The sequence below is a fragment of the Manis javanica genome, chromosome 4, assembly GCF_040802235.1.
Source record: "Manis javanica isolate MJ-LG chromosome 4, MJ_LKY, whole genome shotgun sequence".
In the NCBI taxonomy this organism is placed as follows: domain Eukaryota; kingdom Metazoa; phylum Chordata; class Mammalia; order Pholidota; family Manidae; genus Manis; species Manis javanica.
In genome coordinates, this window is record NC_133159.1 from 179,967,612 (window position 1) to 179,988,544 (window position 20,933).

At 55.9% G+C, this 20,933-nt stretch overlaps 1 protein-coding gene across 1 annotated transcript in view; it reads right to left on the reverse strand.

Moving 5' to 3' along the window:
* The window catches only part of DNAH17 (dynein axonemal heavy chain 17), a 127,430-nt gene that overhangs the window by 26,889 nt on the left and 79,608 nt on the right, over positions 1-20,933 (reverse strand). Inside the window, exons 45-60 of the mRNA XM_073236021.1 lie at positions 18,772-19,054; positions 18,491-18,664; positions 18,065-18,272; positions 17,366-17,531; positions 15,306-15,408; positions 14,471-14,618; positions 14,031-14,122; positions 12,701-12,862; positions 12,054-12,218; positions 11,664-11,855; positions 7,717-7,983; positions 6,482-6,643; positions 4,721-4,954; positions 3,601-3,765; positions 2,040-2,135; positions 1,686-1,903 (exon numbers count right to left, since the gene is read on the reverse strand). Coding sequence (XP_073092122.1) covers positions 1,686-1,903; positions 2,040-2,135; positions 3,601-3,765; positions 4,721-4,954; positions 6,482-6,643; positions 7,717-7,983; positions 11,664-11,855; positions 12,054-12,218; positions 12,701-12,862; positions 14,031-14,122; positions 14,471-14,618; positions 15,306-15,408; positions 17,366-17,531; positions 18,065-18,272; positions 18,491-18,664; positions 18,772-19,054 — 2,835 coding nt within the window. The remainder of the gene's footprint in view (positions 1-1,685; positions 1,904-2,039; positions 2,136-3,600; positions 3,766-4,720; positions 4,955-6,481; positions 6,644-7,716; positions 7,984-11,663; positions 11,856-12,053; positions 12,219-12,700; positions 12,863-14,030; positions 14,123-14,470; positions 14,619-15,305; positions 15,409-17,365; positions 17,532-18,064; positions 18,273-18,490; positions 18,665-18,771; positions 19,055-20,933) is intronic.

The window sequence follows — 20,933 nt, forward strand, 5'->3', positions numbered from 1 at the left end:
GAGAGGCTGAGGGTCTCGCCCAAGGCGACCCAGCTTGGAAGGGGCGGTGCTGAGATTCACCCTCAGGGAGCAGTTGGCCCGGGCTCCATGCACACGGTGCCCCTCCCACTTGCCCAGCGTGCAGAGCCTCGCTTTCCAGAACCACCACCCAGTGCGGCCAAGCCTCTAAGGGTGAGACTTCATAGAGGGGGTTTGCAGGTACTGGCCTACCACCGTGATGAGGGCCCACGGATGTGAGCCAGACCCCCTAGAAACTCACTGACAGACCTGCACAAAGAACTTTGAATAGATGGTTCACAATAATTGAAAAGCCATTTGGACTTAGGCTGGGAATACAGACATCGTCTCCTCCCTCTGGTTTCTTTTATGTGTTGTTCAGGCCGGTATTAAGATGGATTCGCATCCTTTAAGCCCAGATCAGACAGTGTGGGGTCCTGGCAGTCTAGAAGTTTGCTGGGAGACAAGGCAAAAGTGGGGGCGGCCTGAATCATCAACAGTGCCTGGGTGGCTAAATTGGTTATGAGTCATCTGCAGCCAAGATCATACAACAGTTAAAAAGCAAGCTGATGGAGTGTTTTAATAACATAGGAAAAAGGTGGGGCTTTTTTTGTTTGTTTTTTTTTATTTTGTCACAGTGTTAAGTAAAAAAATAAAAGCAGGACAAACTGGTGTATCTACAGTGTTATTTCAACTATGGGGAAAAAACTTTAGAAAAAAGACTGAAAGGACGTGGGCCTCACGTTGGTGGCACCCTGGGTGGTAGGCCTGCCTGCGTCTTCCTGACCGTTTCTCTGATACTTTAAACTAGTCTTATGTATCAACTATTTTCCAACTGTCCATCCCTCTTCCTCAATAGGTAGGAACTAGGAGATGTTGGGGTCTCACTTGGGGTCACTGAGGTCATGGGTATGATTCTTGTTCTGAAATTGGATTGTGGGGTATGGCCAGGCAAGCAGCCACATGAGATGGAAAATGGCAGCTCTGGGGCCCTCACTTGTGGGTCTCTCACCAACACGAGCACACTGGGGCTTCGGGGGTACTCCCAGAGCTGACAGAGCCAACCCTGGTGGGTGCCTCTGTGGACATGGTGCATTTACACGAGCCCAGTGAAAAGAAGATAAGATGAAGGACAGAGCTCAAGCCAGTGAACGCTCACTGTGTGCACACATGTGTATATGTGTGCCCATACATACACACAGTGCATGCATGCACGTATGCATGAGTGTGTGCTCAGCTGCTCCTGCCCCTGGTGGCCATGGCTGGCCTGTCCACCATCCTGTGGGTCTGCAGCTGCGCTGGCCACCTGGTGTCCTTGAGGGGCTGTATGTTGTATGGCAAGGCCCCTCCTGGGTGCTGTGTGGGGTAGGGACTGCCTAGATATTGAACCACACACTTCTCCACCTGCACTGGAATCCTTCAGGTGGGGGAGAGGGTGGTGAGGGGCCCCAGGAGCCAGGGCCATGCTTGGCCTCGACCCTGGCCTCAGGAGCAGCCAGATTCGCCCAGGCCACCACCACTGTCTTTGGGGGTCCACCTTGCCCCATGTGGCCCAAGACCCTGCCCACCTCCGGCAGTCCCAGGCTTCCTTTGGGAGTGCAGATCCCTAGGCCAGGGCTGGGTGGGAGAGGATTCTGGGACCACCTAGCTGTGGCGGAACGCACCCCCGCATGGCTAAACAGACTCACTTAAACGCCTTCAGGCAGGCCTCTGGGATGTGCTCCTTGTCAAACTTTTTCAAGGAGTCCAGGAAGGCGTCTACTTTGCCCATCATGATTTTCGCAGCTTTCCAGCTCTTGTCCTTGGGGATCTTGCCCCTGGGCGCAGTCAGGATCATGACTGCGGCTGTGACGTTGACCACGGCGTCTGGAGGGGACCCAAAGGACTTTAGCTCTGTCAGGTTGTTCTGCAAACAACAGGTGGGAGGGCCTGAAAGGGGCTGCAGTCCTCCAGGGAAGCCACCGCCAGCACTGCCCCTTGAATGGACTGCCCCACGTTTCCCCCTGACCCAGGCGACCAGGCGCTTTCCTTATCTTCCTTACCTTATTCAGTGTGTCCAGAGCTTCCTGTGCGGCCAGCAGGGCCGGCTCTGCCTTGGCCAGGTCCGTTTCACAAGCCTTTTGCTTCTCAGTGACGTTCTGGAAGAAGCCCGACAGGAAAGGTCAATGCAGGTGGGCGTCTGGGTGGTGCGTGTGTAGGGGCAGCACTGGGCAGGGGCGAGGGAGCACGCAGGGCTGCGGAGGGGTGCCCAGGGGGTCTGAGCTCCGCAAAGAGGCCACACCTCCCTCTTTCTCGTCCCTGCGCTCAACACTCAGGCGGGGTTGGCAGGCTTGGGATTTTGGAACGGGGGCTCTTCCTTCTGTTGGCCCGGCTTCCAGGACTAGAGAGACACCGCGGGGCCACACAGACTACACCCTGGCTCTGTGGCCTGACTGGCTCTGGTGTCACTGCGCAGTGCCTTCAGAATGGAGCACTGCACTGGTATAGCTCAACCTCCCCTGACAACACCCTCATCGCACAGGCACCCGGTCTCTCTCTGGGTCAGGGTGAGCCCTGGGCCTGTGCAGCAGAGATGAGCAGACGCTTGGAACCTATCACTAAGGAACAGCATGTGCATGACACTAGAAGGGGGGAGAAGCTAGTAGGGGCTGGGACTTTGCTGGGCAGGGAGGAAGGACAGAAAGGACAGGGCCTTTCTGAAAGAACCTCACAAAGAATCCCAAGCCAACCCTACTTCAGGGACAGTGTGGGACATGACTGAGGGAGCAGGCAGTGGAAGGCGTTGATCCGGCTGGGTGTTGGGGCAGCCCCTGAGCGGGCTGTTTCTGGGTGCAGGGGTTGGAGAGGGGCAGGTGCGCAGATGTAAGAGCTGCCTGTGGGCATCGGACAGCTGGTCACAGAGGCCAGGGTTGGGGTGCAGGTCCTGGCTTGGATCCTGACTGGGCCCCTTGCTAGTTTTGAGCCCCAGGCATGTTGCTGATGCCCCAGCCTGTGTCCTCATCTGCCTCCAGGGACTGTAGTTGTGCAGGTCATCCTGAGGGATGGAGAGCTCCTGGCTGCCCACCTGACCCACTGGCACGGCATGTGTATACCCGGGCCCCTCGTCCTGTCACTGGGGGAGGAGGCTGTCCAAGGCAGGAACGGTCTGCTACCATGCTGTCCTCCATCGCAAGAGGCAGCAGACAAGACAGGGACACTCTTGATGGCTGCACTCCTAATCAACCCTTACCATGCTCACGGGACCCCACCGCGCTCACGGGACCTCACCACGCTCATGGGACCTTGCCATGTTCATGAAATACCAGCATCTTGTTAAAATGCAGAACTGATTCTGCAGGGCTGGGCTGGGGCCTGAGTACCTGCATTTTTACTGGCTCTCATGGTGTCCCACTGTGGCCTGGGGACGTCACTTTGGGAGTGTGGGTCCAGGATGGGCACTTCTCAAAAGGACAGCCCTCCTCTGAGCTGGGGACCCTGCACTGGGAGATGCCTCCCCTCCAGGGGCCCTGCTTGGGAGCCCTCTCGGCCTTCCGGGGCTGTGGGAGACGCTGGATGCTCAGGGGCCGCGTGCACAGCTCTCCCGAAGCCGTGCTTGTCTGGTACCTTGTTGATGACCTCCACCTTGACCTCTTCCTCATCAGCGATGGCTTTCTCTTTGCTGACTTTCTCTGTTTCCACGCCCACCACCTGTATCAGCTTGTCCGCATTTTCATTTTTCTGCTTGAGTTCAGTCTCTTGAATTGCCAACTTGGCTTTTAAATCGTCCACCTAGGGGAGAGACACCAGGGATGGGTGAGCGTGGCCTGGCCAGCGTGCTGACCTCCTGTGCCGGCGGGGTGGCAGGAGGGGGCTTGGACCCGGGATGGGTGGAGGACTCTCAGAAGGTGTGCGGGGAGCAGTGAGGCTGGGGTGGGGAGCCAGGAATTTCCGCCCATTTCTGGTGATTTCCACCACAAGGAGGCGCCTCAGCTGCTGTAACTGCCCCCACCAGGGGTGCATTCACTGCCCTAGGACCGTGTCTGGAAGGTTCACTTGGGAGAAAGAAAACGGCCTGCCGGGCTGGGCTGCTGCTTGCCACTGTCTGAGTGGCCCGTCTGGGCGGCGGCAGAACCTCGGATCCTCCCAGTTCTGTCTTCCGTGGGCACCCCTGCTGCGGTGCTCCCCCCACACACCCTCAGAGGGTGGCCCTCACTGTGCAATGCCTCCTGTGGCTGGGGCGGGCCGTGGGGCTGGGGCTCAGCCGGCCTCCCTAGAGCCGGGGTCCAGGCCCAGGCCCCCTTGGGGCAGGCGTGCTGGGCCGGGGGACCAGTGCCTTCGCGGGCGGGTCGGAGGCTGAAGAGAAGCTTCGGCTGCTCGCTAGGCTCCCTTCAAGATGCCGTCTGCAGGCAGCAAGGACGGAGCCAAGACTCCATGTGGAACATCAAAAGCCAAGCCGGAAACCTAGAGAGCAGCCCCATGTGAAGCAAAGAATGGCGGCGGACATCCCTCCTCCGGACCCCACAGGGCAGGGCGTTGGGCGGGCGTGGCCTCGGGTTCTGCATCGGCCACAGAGCCCTCCCACCACAGCGACAGCGTTCCCAGGGGGTCCGAACCTGTTTTGTGGATTAAGCCCGTGCCCTCTGTCTGGTTTCAGAGTGGACATCTCTCCCAGGCAGGGAATGTGTTCACCATACTTAGTCTCACACACGCGGGACAAGGTTCCAGAACCGCTCGTCTTTCCTACCTGAGAAGCTGTGTTCTTCAGTTTCATCAGGCCATTTTCCAGCCTCTCAATTTTGGCGACCAGCTCCGTTCTCTTCTTGGTCAGCAGGTTCTGGTAAAGTTTGATCTGCTCCAGAAAGGTCTTGGGGGTGGTATAGTTGTAGCGCCTCTCGGTGGCCAGGTACACCCGGGACATCTCGTTGACCGTTGTGTGCACGTATGACATGAAGAGGCTGATGGAGGCCTTGACTTCTGGCTACACAGTCAAGATGGATCTCCTCATTCCCTGCTCCCCGTGGGCACAACCCCGTTCCTGCAGGGCCCTGGCCTCCCCCTGGGGGTGGGCCACACTGAATCAGCAAGGTGGACCTTCCTGTCCTCATCGGGGACCCTGGCTGAGAGGCACCCTCTAGCTCAACGTCAGCAGTCCAACTGTCAGATGAGGCTTGGGGCAGCAGCATCCCCAGAGGCTGTCACGGACCTGGTGACACTGCACTGTGTGGGGTTAGCACCAGGCAGGGCCACAGCGGAACCAATTACTGTTACTATGTCTGACTCACACATACTTACACGTTTGCGCACCTGGGAAGGTGCAGGGCCTGACAACAGGTCTGCACAGCCCAGGTGACTGAGCATTTCTTGTGCGTTTCCCAGGCTGGGCCCTGGAGATTAGTGACTCCTTTCCCAGGCGGGGGTCCGGGCCCCGACCGTGGCCTGCCCCACCTATCCCAGCTAGACCCGGGGTGCTCCACCCCAGGAATCATCCAAGCAATATTCATTTTGATTCAGATTGACCTGGAAATGTGTTCATCCAACACATGCTCCCTTGGCATCTGCCTGTGGCCCTGGCTGGTGCCAGCAGTGGGGCCATTCCCCAGTCTCAGGGGGCCTCTGTCTTGGGGGCTGGAAACCCACATCTGTGCCCTCCCCGTCCCCAGGCAAAACACTGTAACGGCAGCATTCTAACAATGACAAGGGGAGGGCGTTATCTTCAAAACGGGGGGAAAAGTTAATTTCAGGTTATTTTATCCTGCCTCATAGCTGAATATGTGCTCAAAGTAAATAAACCGTGGTGACAGAACAATTCATTCTAGAGCCGCTCAACACTTGTGTTGGCCTGGTCAGGGTCAGTCATTTCAGGGCTGGCCGTTAGCTCAAACAGTGGACACAGACGCCTCCTTTCAATAAAAAGAAGACACTGAAAGCAGAGGCGATACATCACGTGTCATACTTGCTGTGCTCTATAAAGAGGGCAGGTCAGAGGTGAGGGAGCAGCTCTGGGCAGAGCCCCCGTGAGGGGAAAAAGCATGCGCCCCTGTATGCACCTACCAAAGCAAATACAAAGACTTCGGTCGGCCTATCAGGGACTTCATTTAAGCCCACGGCGCCCGTTTGCTCACCAGCATCCATGCTTCGGAACCGGCCCTTCAAGGCAGCGGCCACATGGGCCAGGAACCTGAGCTGACGGACAAACCGGTACCCCCGGCACAGTGACACAGGGCGGAGCCCCGCAGACAGCAGCCTGCCTTTGTTGACAGTTGATATTTTGTTCACTGTTAATGTTTTAGTGTTCGTTTTGTTTTTAAAATACTGGAGTAAATACATCGCCGATCCTGGTTACTGATTTTACACACTCCTATTCCCCTTAAATTTTGCAGCAAAGGCCAGTGCCTCACCTGCGTCACCCTAATCCTGCCCTGCAGGCAGATGGTCTGGGAAGCATCTCCCGGGCAGCTGGTCCTCCACTCTGTGGGTGCTGAGGAAGCTGTGCCCCAAGACTCACCTGAATCCCCTCGGTTTCCTGGAGGAAGCGCGCGCTGACGGACACCAGGGCGTCTTCCGGCCACTCATGGAACCAGTCGATGGCTGTGCAGTTGACCACGGCAGGGAATTTCCTTGCCCACACGCGCAGGATAGAGCCCACGGGGGAGAAGCACAGAATCACCTAGATGAGGGACACAGAAGAGCCGCTCATGGGGGACAGTTGTCATGCTGAGGCTAAATCTCGCTGTGGCAGAAAACTCCTTCAGAAGAAAAAGCCATCTGCACAGCCCGTCTGCAGATGTCTCGGGAGTGCATTCCTGGCTCTGGGTTTGTGGTGTGGCCATTGCATTACACCGATGAATGCTCAGCTGACGTCACATCTTATTAGGGGTGGCAGAGCAGGGGGCAAGCCCAAGCCTTCTTGACATGGTCCCCACAAAGTGGGGGGAGAAGGGCTGGATGAAGGCTGGATGGGGAACAGGCAACCTTGTTGGGCCGATGAGACCCAAGAACAGAGAGGCCTGCAGAGCCCTGGGGATGCAGAGCCTCCTCCAGGCCCCCAGGACAGCGGCCCGTCCCCAGACAGGCCAGGGCCCCCTGGGACCCAAACTGCAGGAGGTGCTGTGGAGGCAGGCCCTGGTGCCCCTCTTGCTGGGCAGGGACTCCCTCCTCACGGACGCCTCAGCCTCCCGGCTCCCTCCTCGTCGTAGAGACCCTTCCCTCTGGCGGCTCGCTGCACGTGGGCATCCCACGGAAGAGCCTCCATCAGGGCACGCCCTTGGCCCCCACATGACACTTGCTGATTGGATTCTGCAACCCAGACGGGGGCGATGAGGAGGAAGTCTGTTATATTTGCATCAAGCAGGGGAGAGATGATGGCCAGCAGGTGCCCAGCCGAGCTATGGGCTGGGCCTCTTGATGGGCAGTGCCACCGGGCCAGGGGACAGCTGCCCTTACTGGATGCTGCTGAGGAAAGGCGCCAATGTGCTCTCGGTCTAAGAGGGTCGCTCAGCCTACTCTCCCCAAGAGGGACTGGAAGGTAAGCTATGCTCATCTCTTTAAACCTGCTGTGCTGAGGGGGATGTTGCATGTAAAACACTTCTGGCCACAAGATGCCCTTGGCCCAGGGCGCTCTCCTAATGGGCTTCGGTGTCCTGGGGAACAGCCTCCAAGTCCACACAGAGTAGAGACTGGAGCCCTGGGGGGCACCAAGGCCCGTGCTGGCCCGGGACCCGCAAACGCTCAGGTGCTCACCTTGAGCTGCCTGCGCACTTTGTCAATGAAGAACTTCCAGCACGCCTCCCGCGTGTCGGGCATGCCGAGGGACTTCACCTGTGGCCGCAGGGAAGCCATGATGTTCTCCACCTCGTCGTCCGCAAACAGCCCTGGGATCTCCCCTGAGGCCAACAGGTCATTGATCAGGACCAGGAACTGCTCCTCGGCCACCTGCGAGTCTGTCATCAGGAATACCGAGGGCACATTCTTCAGCGCCGACTTTATGTACTGAGCGCCCAGGTCCAGCTGCACCCAAGGAGGACATGCTTAGAGTCCTGGGCAAGGAGATGCATTTAGAAGCATCCTCCAAAACCACCCAGGAAGAGACACTGGAGGTCAACTTGCTAAGAAATGTGCAGGGTCTGCCAGAGGAGGTCCAAAACCTTAAGCGGAGAACAGCGTGGGGTAGCAGCATTATTCATGGCAGCACAGGAGGGGGGTCAGCCCGAGGGCCCCTCAGCCGTGAACGGATGGCAGGCAGGGTCCGTCCACACCACGGTTTGGCATTCTGCCTTCAATGGCAAGGATGGTCTCACACCTGGTACAACACACATGAGCCTTGAGGGCATCATGTTGATGCAATAAGCCAGCCTCAGAACCACAATTACTGTGGGAATCCACTCAGGTGAAGTACCCAGAGGAGTCAGATTCACAGAGACAGACAGAAGGACAGTGAGTGCCAGGGGCTGGGCGAGGGGCTGGGGGGTCAGCATTTCATGGGGATAGAGCTTCTGTCTGGGACGACGAAAGAGCTCAGGAGGCAGATAGTGGCGATGGTTGCACAACAGTAAATGCACCTAACGTCACGGAGCTGTGTGGAGAATGGAACATTTTGTGTTATATATGTTTTACTGAAAAAAAAAAAAAGGAAAAAGAAAATAGGAACCTTAAATGGAGACCCTGGAAGGGGCCTTGGATACAACTGGGAAGAAGGATGCCCCCTCAGAGTGATTCCCGAGCATGACTCCTACACGTTACTAACAGGACTAAAGACGCCCCTGCACAACATAATTGCCTGGTGATTCTGGAAGAAAAAATGGTGAATTTTTAAAAAGCATGTTACAGGGTGCTGTGAATGTTCATGTATTTGAAAAACATGCCAGTTGACATGTGTACATTGTAAACATGCATTAAAAATACATGTCAGTGTCATCAAAGTATTACGGTCCAATATGAATTTTCAGGGTTTGGGCGGTTTCCTTATCTATAACGTCTGATGTGTCTCTGAGACCCATAGGCCTCTGCAATTGCCTAAATGCTTTAAAATGCCCGCTGCGGGCATCTGGGCAGCTCGTCCTGTCCTTTGGAGGCAGCCCACCTCCCTAATGTCTCTCTATTCAGAGAGAAACATCCCCAGGGTCTCTCAGCTGGAGTTGGCTGGGGTGTAACTGGGGTCAAAAGCAAGCCTCAAATTCCATATTTTTTGATGAGCTAAAAACAAAAACAAAACTAAACAAAAGCAAGGGGGAGGCCCAGAGCTCAGGGGAACAGAGGCCGCAGGTGGGCCCTGAGCAACGGCGAGCACCCTCTTTGAGGGTCGGCAGTGCGCTGGCGTTGGGGGAGCAGCTCGACTCCCGGCGAGCCCGCTGGTGGGGGTGAGCCATGCCGGAATTAGTGGTATGTGTCCATAAATTCGGAGGCTTGGTTGTATGCATGGGCCCAGTGGTCACCCCAGAGCGGGAAGGAGAACGGGGGATGGCAGATGGGAAGCAGCTTCCGGCAGGTCCAGACCTCAGCTGCACAGTCAGGGTAACTGCTGGGGGTGTTTCGCTGCAGCAGGTGGGAATGACCGGATGGAGAAGCCACGCAGCTGCACCCGGTTCAGATTTCGAATCTGGTTAGACTGGCTAAGGCAAGGAGCACTGCTTGGAGAAAGCGAAGCTAATTGTTGCAGCCATCTGGTCAGAGTGGCACATTGTAGAAGGGCTGGTGGCCTGTAGAAGCCGGGGGACAGAGGTGGGTGCTCTGCTTGTGAAGGCTGCCTCCCTGCACCGGCTGCCGCTCCCCACCGGGAAGTCGTGTTTGCCGCGCCTCCTCCCTGCCGCCGGTGCCGCCTGTTCTGCTGTCTGGCTCTCTCCTGCGCCCCCAGGAGCGCCTGCTCCCGCCGAGAGCACAGGACCGTCCGTCAGCCGCCTCGCTGCCCTGCCCCGAACCTCTGGGTTCCTGGCCCTAACCTAGGGGCCAGCCCCACCACCTTGAAGCTCGCCCTCTGCGTCCCCACTCTGTGCACTCCCCCCAGGGACGCCGTCCTGCCGCAGCCCTCTCTATTCTCTCCTGTGCGGTCAACTGCACCCACCTCCTCAGGCGCCCGGGGCCGGGCCCAGAATCTCCATCTCCTGCACTTCCCACCCCCACGTGTCCCACTGCACCCTGCCTGTCTGAGGGTGTCAAGGTGCTAGTCGCTGCTCAGCTGCAGACGCCATTGTCAACTCTGCACTTGTTAACAATATCTTATCCTTGTGGACGTATATGATGTTCCACTAAAAACATACATCACGTTCACATCTTACTGTGGAACTGTTACTGGAGCAATTACATCTTGTTACTGTTCACGAGCCTGGCTCCCCTTACAGATGCAGAGCCCTTAAGCCCAGCTTATCTCTGTCCTTACTTCTGAATCCACAGGAGCTGCTGAATAAATGATAATGAGCGTCTGGCGCAAAGCGGGTTGCTGTGGGCAGAGGAGCAATGAATTTGGAGAGAGCAGCCCTAGGGCCGCTGCACCCTGGGCCTGCGAGCGCGGTAGTGCTGCCAGGACCGAACCCCCACGGCTGGCCCTAAAGCAAGGGCTCAGGAGCACATCCTCACGAGGACACAACAAAGACTACGATGCAACCATGGCAGTAAATGCAAGTTGGTTAAAAGACTAGAAACTTTTCAACAGGAAAAATTCAGTTCGACTATACAGCTGCAGACGTGAGAAGGCGAGCCACCTTGCGTGCACATGGGGAAGTCTGTGAACCTACTCAGCGAGGCTGAGAGCAGAAGGCCCAGAACACACAGACTCAGGTCAGGAGCTGGGATTTGGGGGAACCCGTGTTAGGAAGACTTTTCCCTTAAAAAATACGGTTGACTGTTGTTACCTTAAGGGAAGGGGTAGAATCCACTGGAGACAATGATGGCCAGAGCCAGATGCTTCTCCAGAGGTCACTCTCCCTGGCACAGCCCGCTTGGCAGTGCCAGGAGAGCAGGGCTGAGAATCAGCTCATTGTCCCCACTGTCCTTCCCGGGACCTGGGCCAGCAGACCAGCTCCTCACCCCCAGAGAGTCCCGGAGCTGAGCTCTGAGAGGACCCCGAGCACCCTGTCAGAGCCGCCGGGCCAGCGGCTGCCTTGGGGCCCCAGGCCTGGCATCGTCCTGGCCTGCAGGAGCGGCCCCGGTACCAGTGCAGAGAGAGCCGTGCCTGGGTGACACGGTCAAGTCAATTTTGTTTTGAATATGAGGTACTGGGATGATTTGTTCTGGACTAGCACACAGTTCCCCGAGAGAGTGAATTTTTGGGAAAAATAAATCAATGAAAAGCCTCAGGGCCTATCTAGGGGATGGGAAACCTATGTATGCTAATGTTTATTTAATTAACTCAAAAAGCAGTTGTCCAGAATCCCAAGTCTGTCATTAGACCCCTGATAACGGTTCTGAATTATTTACAGAGCGGTTCAGTGAGGGCGAGAACCCGTCTCTTCACGGCTACTGTCAGCGTTGGCTTTGCGGACTCCGAGTTCCTAGATCACTGAGACCCTCACTCCCGTTCACCTTCATCACACGGGTGCAGGCATCAGAAACACCTCTGGTCCTTTGCTTTCTAAGCTAAAGACCCCATTGGGGGTGTCCCACCATGCTGAAGGCATCATTTTGGAAATGGGAGGGGTGAGAGCTTTCTCTGCTTCCCCTCCCTAATGGTGGCATATTGAAAGGCGATGTCTCACCTTGAGGTCTGGGATCCCGTAGCCCTTCTTGAGGGTGATCTGAAACACGTCCAGCGCGCTGATGTACGCGGCCAGGCGTGAGAGGCTCTGCTTGCCACTGCCACCCACTCCCACCAGCAGGGCGTTCCCCCGGGGGGACTCCAGGATGCGATTGATCCTGCAGATGTGAGCCACCGCGTCCTCAAACAGCACCTGGGGAGACCAGAGGGACGCCTTAGCATCTTAGGGTGTGTGGCCTCGGCTCCTTCCCAGCATGGGATCTCATCAGGCCCCCACAGTGTTTTCTGCGAGTCATGTAGCCCTAGTGCCGTGCAGGTGCTCACAGCGAGAGAGGGGAGGAAATGCATGCCTGTGCCCTTTGCCCGTGCCGTCAGCTTGAGCATCGCTCACCAGGTTCATGACTGCATTGACTTCATTGTAACTGTCCAGGACGTCCACCAGGAGCTTGTTCAGATGAGCCGTGTCTGTTACTGGAAGGTATTTGGGGTCACCAATCCCTTGAGTAAAGTGGCAGAACATATTTGGTTTGGCGAATAAGAGCTCATCACCAAGATCCTGGAAATAGGAGACAAGACACTGCTGTTGTTGTCTATCACCCTGGCACACAGTCAACAGCAGCCTTAGCTGGCACCTCCCATTGGGGCCCCAGGACACAGGCCAAGTTTGCAGGGGCCAAAATCACTGCTACCAGGGGCCCTGCAAACTCTTGGGCAAAATCCCCTGGTAGGATGGTTTGATCCCCATCATATCAGGAATAAACTGTCAAAAAAACAAAACAAAATGGGATTCTGCTAAGAAAACCCTGAACACAGCAGCAGAGCACACACCCAAGTGGATAGAGGGATCTACCGAGAGGTCAATTCCTTCTCACTCAGATCCACACCCACATGACAGAGTCATTTCATGGGACCCAACGCAGTCCCTTCCCGCCCACACCCAAGGGCCTGTCCTAAAGGGCCGGAGTTACCAGCAGCCCCAAACACTGCCTGCTTGGAGCCTTTCTGGGTTCAGCGGAGGGACTTGGTAGCTTGACTTACACCAAAGAATTTCTTGGTGGAAGCAATGGTGACTCTGCGCAGTATGTCCTGATCTTTTTTGTCAACCATTTTGTCTCCATACACTCTTTCGGCTTCATGTAGCCAGAGGCGGACGAGGTCAAGTGGCACTTTCAGGATCTCTGCTGTGGAGAATAAGAGTCCCTTCCCCAGAAACAAGATGGTCAGCATCTTCCGCTGTGTCGTGAAGATAAGCCAAGTGCCACACACAAACCAGAAAATGGTCACTTCCCTAGGAAGTGATCTGCCAGGCTGCTGGCACAATGTCCACTTGGGGCCAGGGAAGCTACTGGTTGTCAAGGCCGTGAAAGTCCTAGAGACTGCAGGGTGTGTCTTTGGCCTGAGGGATGTGGGAATTTCTTCCACAAGACAGGGTTAAGGGCTTCATCCTCTAACGGGGTGGGCAGTGGAGAAAGGGACAAGAGAGGCAGGTCATGGTGGGGAACCAGACCACTGAAGCCCACAGAACAGTGGGTCACAGGCTTGGGCTCTGCAGCAGCCGGCCTGGGTCCACTTCTGGCTCAGCCATGTACTAACCATGTGACCTGGGCAAGTTTAACAGGTGCTTATTGAGGGTCTGCTATTTTCCAGGCGGTCTTCTGGGCTCTGGGAACACAGCGGTGACAAGGCAGACCCTGTCTTTATGGAATCTGTGTTCTAGTAGGGAGATGTAACCAGGCCAGTAAAATAGCATGGTGCTGTGAGTGACATAAACAGGACAGTGAAATACAGTGTTGGGGGGGAGGGTCAGTTGCTTGGGGAATGACATTTGAGTGGACACTTGAACTGGGAGGAGACAGGCATGACTTAACCTTGAGCCTTAGATGCTTCTGTAAAATGGGGTTATACAAGCATATTACATGCTGTATGTAGGAGAAAACAGAGGTGTGAGTGGGCAAGCCCAGTGCCTGTCCCAGACTAAACTAAATAAATGGGAGGAAACATTACCACCCCCCCATCACTACCACCACCACCATAATCACCACAGTCACCACCACGATCACACCGTCACCATCACCACCACCGTCACCATCATCACCACCGGCAACATCCCCATCACCACCGCCACCATCACCACATCACCACCATCACCATAGCCACCTTCGTCACCACCACCCACATCACTTTCACCACCGTCATCACCTCCATCACCACCACCACCACCACCACCACCACCACCATCGTCACTGCCATTAGCCCATAGGTCGCTTTGCTTTTTCTCCCAAGAGTAGCAGAGGGGGAAGGAGGGCCCCCGCCTACGGATCAGTACGGGGACATCAGGTGGCATGACACGGAGCTCAAAGGGCAGTACCTGGAAAATACTGGAGAGGTCCCTGAGGTTGAAGACATAATGGAACTTAATGGCCGTGGGAAGAAACGTTGCTGTGACTCGCTGATGCAAGGCTGTTACCGGAAAAAGACACATCGATCCTTACGTACTTGTAACGGCCTCAGGAAGTGTCCAGCTTTAGGGACAGCTTCCAAAGCAAACGGACTACGAAATGGTGACAATTTAAGAAGTCTGTACAGCTGAAGAGGGAGGAAGCTTGGGGCTCTTGACATGTAAATCCTTTCTGTTTACTGCATTTCCTATCCTTGGCCTCCCCCTCAAACAACTGGATTTCACCATATCTCCTGTTGAAACACAGCATTGTTTAAAAAGTATTGACTTGAAAATGTAAATAAAATATCTAGCAGGGGAAACTATGAAGGAGGTGCAAATCAGGAGAGGGGCCAGGCTGGCCCGCTTACCCAGGGCCAAGGCCACCAGCTGGCTGCCCATCCTGTGAAGCGCCGTGGGGGCGGAGCAGAAGGCCAGGTGCTGGGACAGGATGCTGTTGTAGATGGTCGTGAGGGCCTCCTGGCCCGGGAAGCTCACAGCAAACACGCAGAAGTGGCGCTGCCCAGGACAACCACAAGCCCTCGTCAGGTAGCTCTCGGGCAGGAGCTCGTGGCCCGGGCCAGCTTTCTGGGGAGCAGACTGTAATCTCACTGCCTAATGTCTTGTGCACATGGCCAGAGGGGACAGGTTTCCTCCTGGTGCCTCACGTGTGGTAAAATCTCATCAAATACTGACTATATATGAAGCAGCCAAATTTACTTCATGCTCTCAAGAAAAATTTTGGCAGAGGGCCCGAGAGTCTGAGAGCACAGGCCTGGGGTTATATTCGAGGTCTCCATCTGCTCAGATGGTTCAGCGAGGAAGCCCTGCCTAGGTGGGGTCGCAGACACGATACAGGAGACCCCATTACATCTGAATTTCAGATGAACAAAAATTATTTTTAGTATAAGCCTGTCCCAAATATTGTATGGGATGGGCTTATACTAAACAAATACTTGTTGTTTAACTGAAATTCAGATCTGTATTTTTATTTGCTTAATCTGGCAGCCCTATGGGGTCACGGGGAAGGCTGGCTAGCTTCCCGACACCCTCGGCCCCAGAGCTTCCTGACATATTCTGAAAGGTTAGGGAGTTCTTCGGAGAATGTCAGCCTGTGACCCTAACACCCCCAGTCAATGTTTTTACCCTCATTTACCAAAGTGAGCCTCAAACCCGTGGCAGCTGACTGAAATGAAGTCTGCCCACCTGCAGTCTGGGGTCGATGGTGAAGGATCCAGAGGTGGGATTCATGCAGGCCACGTACTGACAGTTGTGGACGTCCTTCAACGTCAGCTTCTGTCTGTCGTACCTACATGGGGGAGGCCAGTGTGAGGTCGTGCCACTGGCCTGGAGGAGCCGTCCCTGGCCCCCTACTCTGCCTTGCTAGTGACAAAAAAATAAAGACCCCCGTAAATATCGATTTTATGTGAAACAGCCGATTTACTTCATGTTCTCAAGAGAAATTTTGACATGGGAGGCCACAGAGGCTCAGAGTGCAGGTCTGGTTTATATTCCAGCTTTTCCATTAGCAGCACTGGGTAGGGGGTTAACCCCTCTGTTCCTCCGTGATCTTGTCTGTGCAGTGGGGTCATTACGATGACTCGAAGGGCTGACACATGACAACACACGGAGCATGACGCCTGAAATACAGCATGTGACCAGTGTTCACCACCAACCCATTATGGTTATAGTTACTGATGACTGTTATCAAATAGGCTAATTTCCTTGAAGTCAGGGCACTGACAGAGCGTCCAGGGGCTCAGATGAGTGAAAGGACGTAGGGTCGGCCCATCCTTTCATGTGCCCTTCCCCGTAGGGCATCCCAGCACTGTGCAGTTTTTCTGCTGGCAGTCGCTGCCTGTTCCAGAACTCCTTGCACGCGGCACGTACTCAACCGCTGTTACCTCTAGAGGTTCCGCCATGCTGTCAACTCTGCCCATGGTACCTTTTGTGAACAATATTCCTTAATTATGATGCGAATCAAAGTAACCATTTTGGCCGTCTAGTGTAAGCTCCTGAAGCTCATGTCCAAGAGGCCCTGCTCGCCCGCCGGCCCCCAGATCTCGGAGCATCCTCCCGCTTTCTTCTGTCACCTTGGTGGTCTCACCTTTGGCCTGTGGGTCTGCACTCCATGCGGCGCCCACCCTTGTTCACGTGGTAATGGCCTTTGGGGCTGCTGTTTCTCCCACACTTGCTGACAGTCACTAAACGGTCACCCTTCCCTGTCTATCACGGGCCCACCTTTATCTGACATTCTAGAGGGATCTTTCAAATCTGACTCTATCTCCCCCCCTCCTAAAGAGCCTTTAGGATAAACTCAGGGGCAGGTGTGGACCCAGGGCTGAAGCTTCCGGCTTCGAGGGCCCTCTTTAAAGAAGAGAACACAGAATACCTCAGCTTTCCAAGTCTTGCAAGAACATGTGACCTGGGGAACCCATTCTGAGAGCACGGAACCAGGGGCCTGTGTGCGGAGGCTGAGCCCCCCTGCGCCTCACGGGAGAGCCTCCTCACGGGGGTGTGGGCCGCCCTCCAGGTTTCCCTCCTGCCCTCCTCTGACTGATTTCTGCTGGGATTTCTTGGGTTCCTTTGGTTTCAAAACCCAGATCTGGGTCACTTGTCAGGTCATTACAGGACTCTTATTTCAAGAGACGCTGAGTTTAACTGCACTGTGTGTCCTGATCTTTCTGAACTACAAACTTAAACATGCCATCTTTGGCTCTCCATTGTCCTTGGGAGAAAGTCCATTCTGTGTCCAGCAGCCCATGGGTCCTGGGGTCTGGCTTCAGCTGCCTTAGGCACCCTCTCCCTCCAGCTCCAGCCACACTGGTCTCCTTCAGTCCCACCGTGTGCCTTGCTCCCTCCTGCCACAGGGCCTTTGCACATGGTGTCTGCTCTGCCAAGATGCTCTCCCTCCACAGTCTGTCCCATGGCTAGTCCCGACTCAGCCTCCAGGTTCCAGCTGTGCTGCGCTTCCCCAGGAGTGTCTCCGAGCCAGCAGGTGGGCTTTCTGTTCTGTGATGGCACTGGGGGTTCCCTCAGAGCTCCTCTGTACCTCTGCAACTGCACCTCTCCATCTCCTCTGCCAGATGGATCAGTTGATAGGAGAGGGGCCTGTCTGTCTCCCTCCACCTGAGCTCTAGGCCACAGCCGCCAGCCTGGGCCTGGCAGATGCTCAGGGCATGCGTGCCCAAGGGATGAGGGAGGGCACCCTGGTGTCCCCTCGGGCCCTGGCGCCCTGGCCCTGCACCTCCCCAGAGCCCGCTTGCCAGTGCCGGTGATCCATGTGCTGCCGGATGAGTGTGTGGGGGGCCACCGTCCCGTACTTGTCCACCTCAGGGGTGTTCATGTCGTCGATGAAGTAGATGAGCTTCTTGGTGCCTGGTGGCCCGAAGCTCCTCCCAGATTTCTTCTCCAGTGGCTTTTCAAGAATCCCTAGGGAAGGACAGGTTGGCTGCCATGGTGCCTGGTAGGTCCCAGTGGGAGGCCCTACCCACCCCAGGGCCCCCAGCTCTGCACGCAGAGGCCCAGGAGCTGGTCCTGGAGGGGTCATGGACGTGGGGGGTACTTGTACTCCATCCACTCCCGGGAGTGAAGGAGGGCGCCGTGGCCACTGGGGGCTGGAGGCAGGGCTGCAGGAAGCTTGCCCTCAGTCAGTCTGGGGCCACCTCACATGGGGTATGGGGTGAGCTCTTGTGGCATCTGCTTGTGAGCACTGTGATGAGGTGTCCTGGCTGCCAGTTCCGATGCCCTGTCCCGGGGATAAAGGCCAGAGGATGGGGGCATGCAGAGTGCAGGGGACCCTGCCAAGTCCCTGAGTCTCTGGTGAGAAGGAACAATGGGGAATGTAGGGGCAGGGGACAGCCCTGTGGGTCGGGCACAGCCAGGTGAGCCCGGGCTGGGCTGTGCCCCTGCACCCCTCACCCCCGTCCCTGCCCTCAGCACCAGCCGGCCCACCCTGTCCGCACCCTGCAGCACGGCCGAGGTCGTGTAGAAGTTGAAGGGCACGGCCTGCACCAGGTACCCGTCAGCGCTCAGGCTCTCCAGCTTGTCACCCATCAGCACTGACTTGCCAGTGCCCGCGTTCCCCACCAGCATCACCGGCCACGCCTTCTCCATGAGCAAGTCCATGAAGTAGCGGAGGCGGATGGTTTCCGTGGTGTGCACCAGAGAGGCCTGGGGGGTGGGGGGTGGGCAGGGCTGCAGCTCCTGTTTCTACCCCCCTCCCCCACTCCCACACCTGGACAGTTTGCTAAATATCGTTTTACTGCAAAGGTTCTGCTGTTGAAAATGGTTTGCACGTGCGCATCCCACCAAGAGGGGTGGACCCTGGGGCCCTGCTACCTGTACGTTTAGTCCTGCTCCTGAATCGCCAGTTGACTGTCCCCAGCTACCTGCAGTGGAATGTCAGGGTCCAGCTCGAAGTGGGGCACTTTGTCTGTCCAGGGCAGGAACTTCTTAGTGTCAGGATCGATGTAGTAGTCAAAGATGGTTCCCTGCGAGGGGAGCTTGATCGTTTTAAACTCGCTGATCCACCATTTGCTGAACTCAACTCGATAATCTACAAGCTGTTACAAAACAAACACACAAAAAAGGTCGAGCTAAGAGGGAAGTCCCAGGCCTCATCCGGGGGCCTCATCCGGGTGGCCAGTCCCTGTGGCATCTGGCCGCTCACCTGGTCCTGGAACATGGCTCCCCCAAAGGCCCAGAGGCAGGCAAACACGAAGTAGAGCTCGTACAGCTCCTTGGGGGAGTCGGGTGGTACGTTCTTCTCCGTGAGCAGGCACTCGAGCAGGTACAGGGTCGTCTGGATGAGTGTGATCTCAGGCACCGGCGTGATCTTCTTAAAGCCAAAGCGCAGTTTCTCCAGGCACGTGGGCAGGTACTTGTCAAAGAGGATCATCAAGTTGGCCTTTTCCGACTGCACCTTGCGCCTCTCAATCCAGCTGTTCACCACCCTGGGGAAGGCGGGGAGGTGCTGGGTGACGGGGCCACCATGTTGCGTCTGCCCGGTTGTCCCTCCCCTTGGAGATCGCCTCCTGGCACCTCCATGCTATTCTAGTGCTCCAGCCTGGCAATGGGGCCAGACACAGACCTTAGGAGGGTCTGAAGAGGGTACTGGGATTGTGGGGTGTGCTCTTTCTGTAGAATCCTAGCTATGGGGGAGCCATAAGCCTGGAACAACTGTGAGCCATTCTTGCTACCCCAAGTGAAGCTAATACTGAGGTCAGTAGAGCTGGATATACAAGAGGAGAGGGGAGGGGAAGAGGCTGATTTCATGACATCATGGAGGGAGGGAGAGAGAGTGAGGGGAGGGCAAGGGAAGTGAAGGGAGAGACTAGGAGAGGAGCAGGGACGTCTCATTACATCACCTGGATTCCTGGATCCAGCCATGCCTGAAGCACCCCTTGGTGAATTTAGACACTTAAAATTTTTTTTTTTGCTTCAGCCAGTTTGAGTTGAATTTGTCAAGATCAGTGAAAGAGTCCAAACTAATACAACAGGCAACTTTTGAGGAGCTGTTTAGGTTTGCCTGGCACACTGCCCACCTCTAGAGTTGCATAGGGTGGCCGACCACAATGGTGAGAGTGTGTGGACTTGGGAGCCCTGCTGCCTGGGCCTGAACTGGCTCTGCTGTGGCCAGCAGCAGCCTCAGGAAACTTACTCAACCTGTCTGGGTCCCACACTTTTCATCTGTAAATGGGAGGGATGATAACTCCCATTTCAGAGGACTGCCTGGGCTGATATTTTTAAAGCCCATAGAAGGGAGTGAGTGCTAAGTAAGTGCCTGCTAAAAGCATAGATGGTGTCCAGCTTCCTCGCAGGTCAGCGAGCACGTCATCTCCAGGACGCCTGGAGCGTGAACAGGAAGCTCGTGTTACCAAACGCAAGTGAGCTGCTGCCCGCAGCCCGACAGAGATGCCTCTGTGAGTGAGCTCGGGTTCTGGACGCGCTGCCCTGACAGAACTCCGCTGGAACAGAGGGCTGAGGGCTAAAATCCACCACCACGTGGGGACCTGGATGATCCAGGGTAGAAAACCTGTGTGCGGTCTGGGTCTGCAGGCAACACCTGGCGCCCCAGTGGCTGGCACAGTTCAGAACTGAATTCCACATACAGTAGGTCTTCGGAGTGGAGACTAATTTGGAAATCTGTACGTGGATTGTTATGTTTCCCTCCTGTTTTGAAGGTGTTGATGTCAAACTTTAACTTGCGCCCTGGTTAGTCACTCGGTGCATGTAGGTGAGCACGCTGGCTGTGATTTGAAATGCAAGCTCAGAGAGACACACACACACTTAGGAGGACGAGCTGGCTTTCCTGTCCCTGGTCTCAGGGGGCTCCTGCCCTGCCCCCAGGAGGCACCTGGGGCAGGTCCTGGTGCCTTGATTTCCATCCACTTGGGATGTGTTCGGCCATCTCCTGGCCCCGAGTCCCCCCTGCTCCTCCCTGGAGCTGCCGTGCAGGGGATCAGCCACTTCACTTCTCTCCTCCAGCAAAATCCGGGTCTCCTCCTCGTCCCCAAAGAGCTGTTCCCCTCTTGGTCATTCCTGGGAGCCCCAAGAACTGCTCCTGGCTGAAAGAAGCAGTTTTCTACCTCTGCTTACATCTGCTTATCTTTCCGCTCTCTCCTCCCCACCCTCACCGAGTACCCCCAGAGTGACCCACGACCCATTTTCTGCCTGTCCCCCATGTCTCAGTGTTCCCGCTTCAACTTCGCCTGTTCCCTTGCCTTGTCTGCTGCCCACCCTGAAAACTCTCAAATGTGACACAGTGAATGCAGACTTATTGGGAGAAAGGGTCTTTGCAGAGTAATCTGGTGAAAGATCTCAAATCGAGAC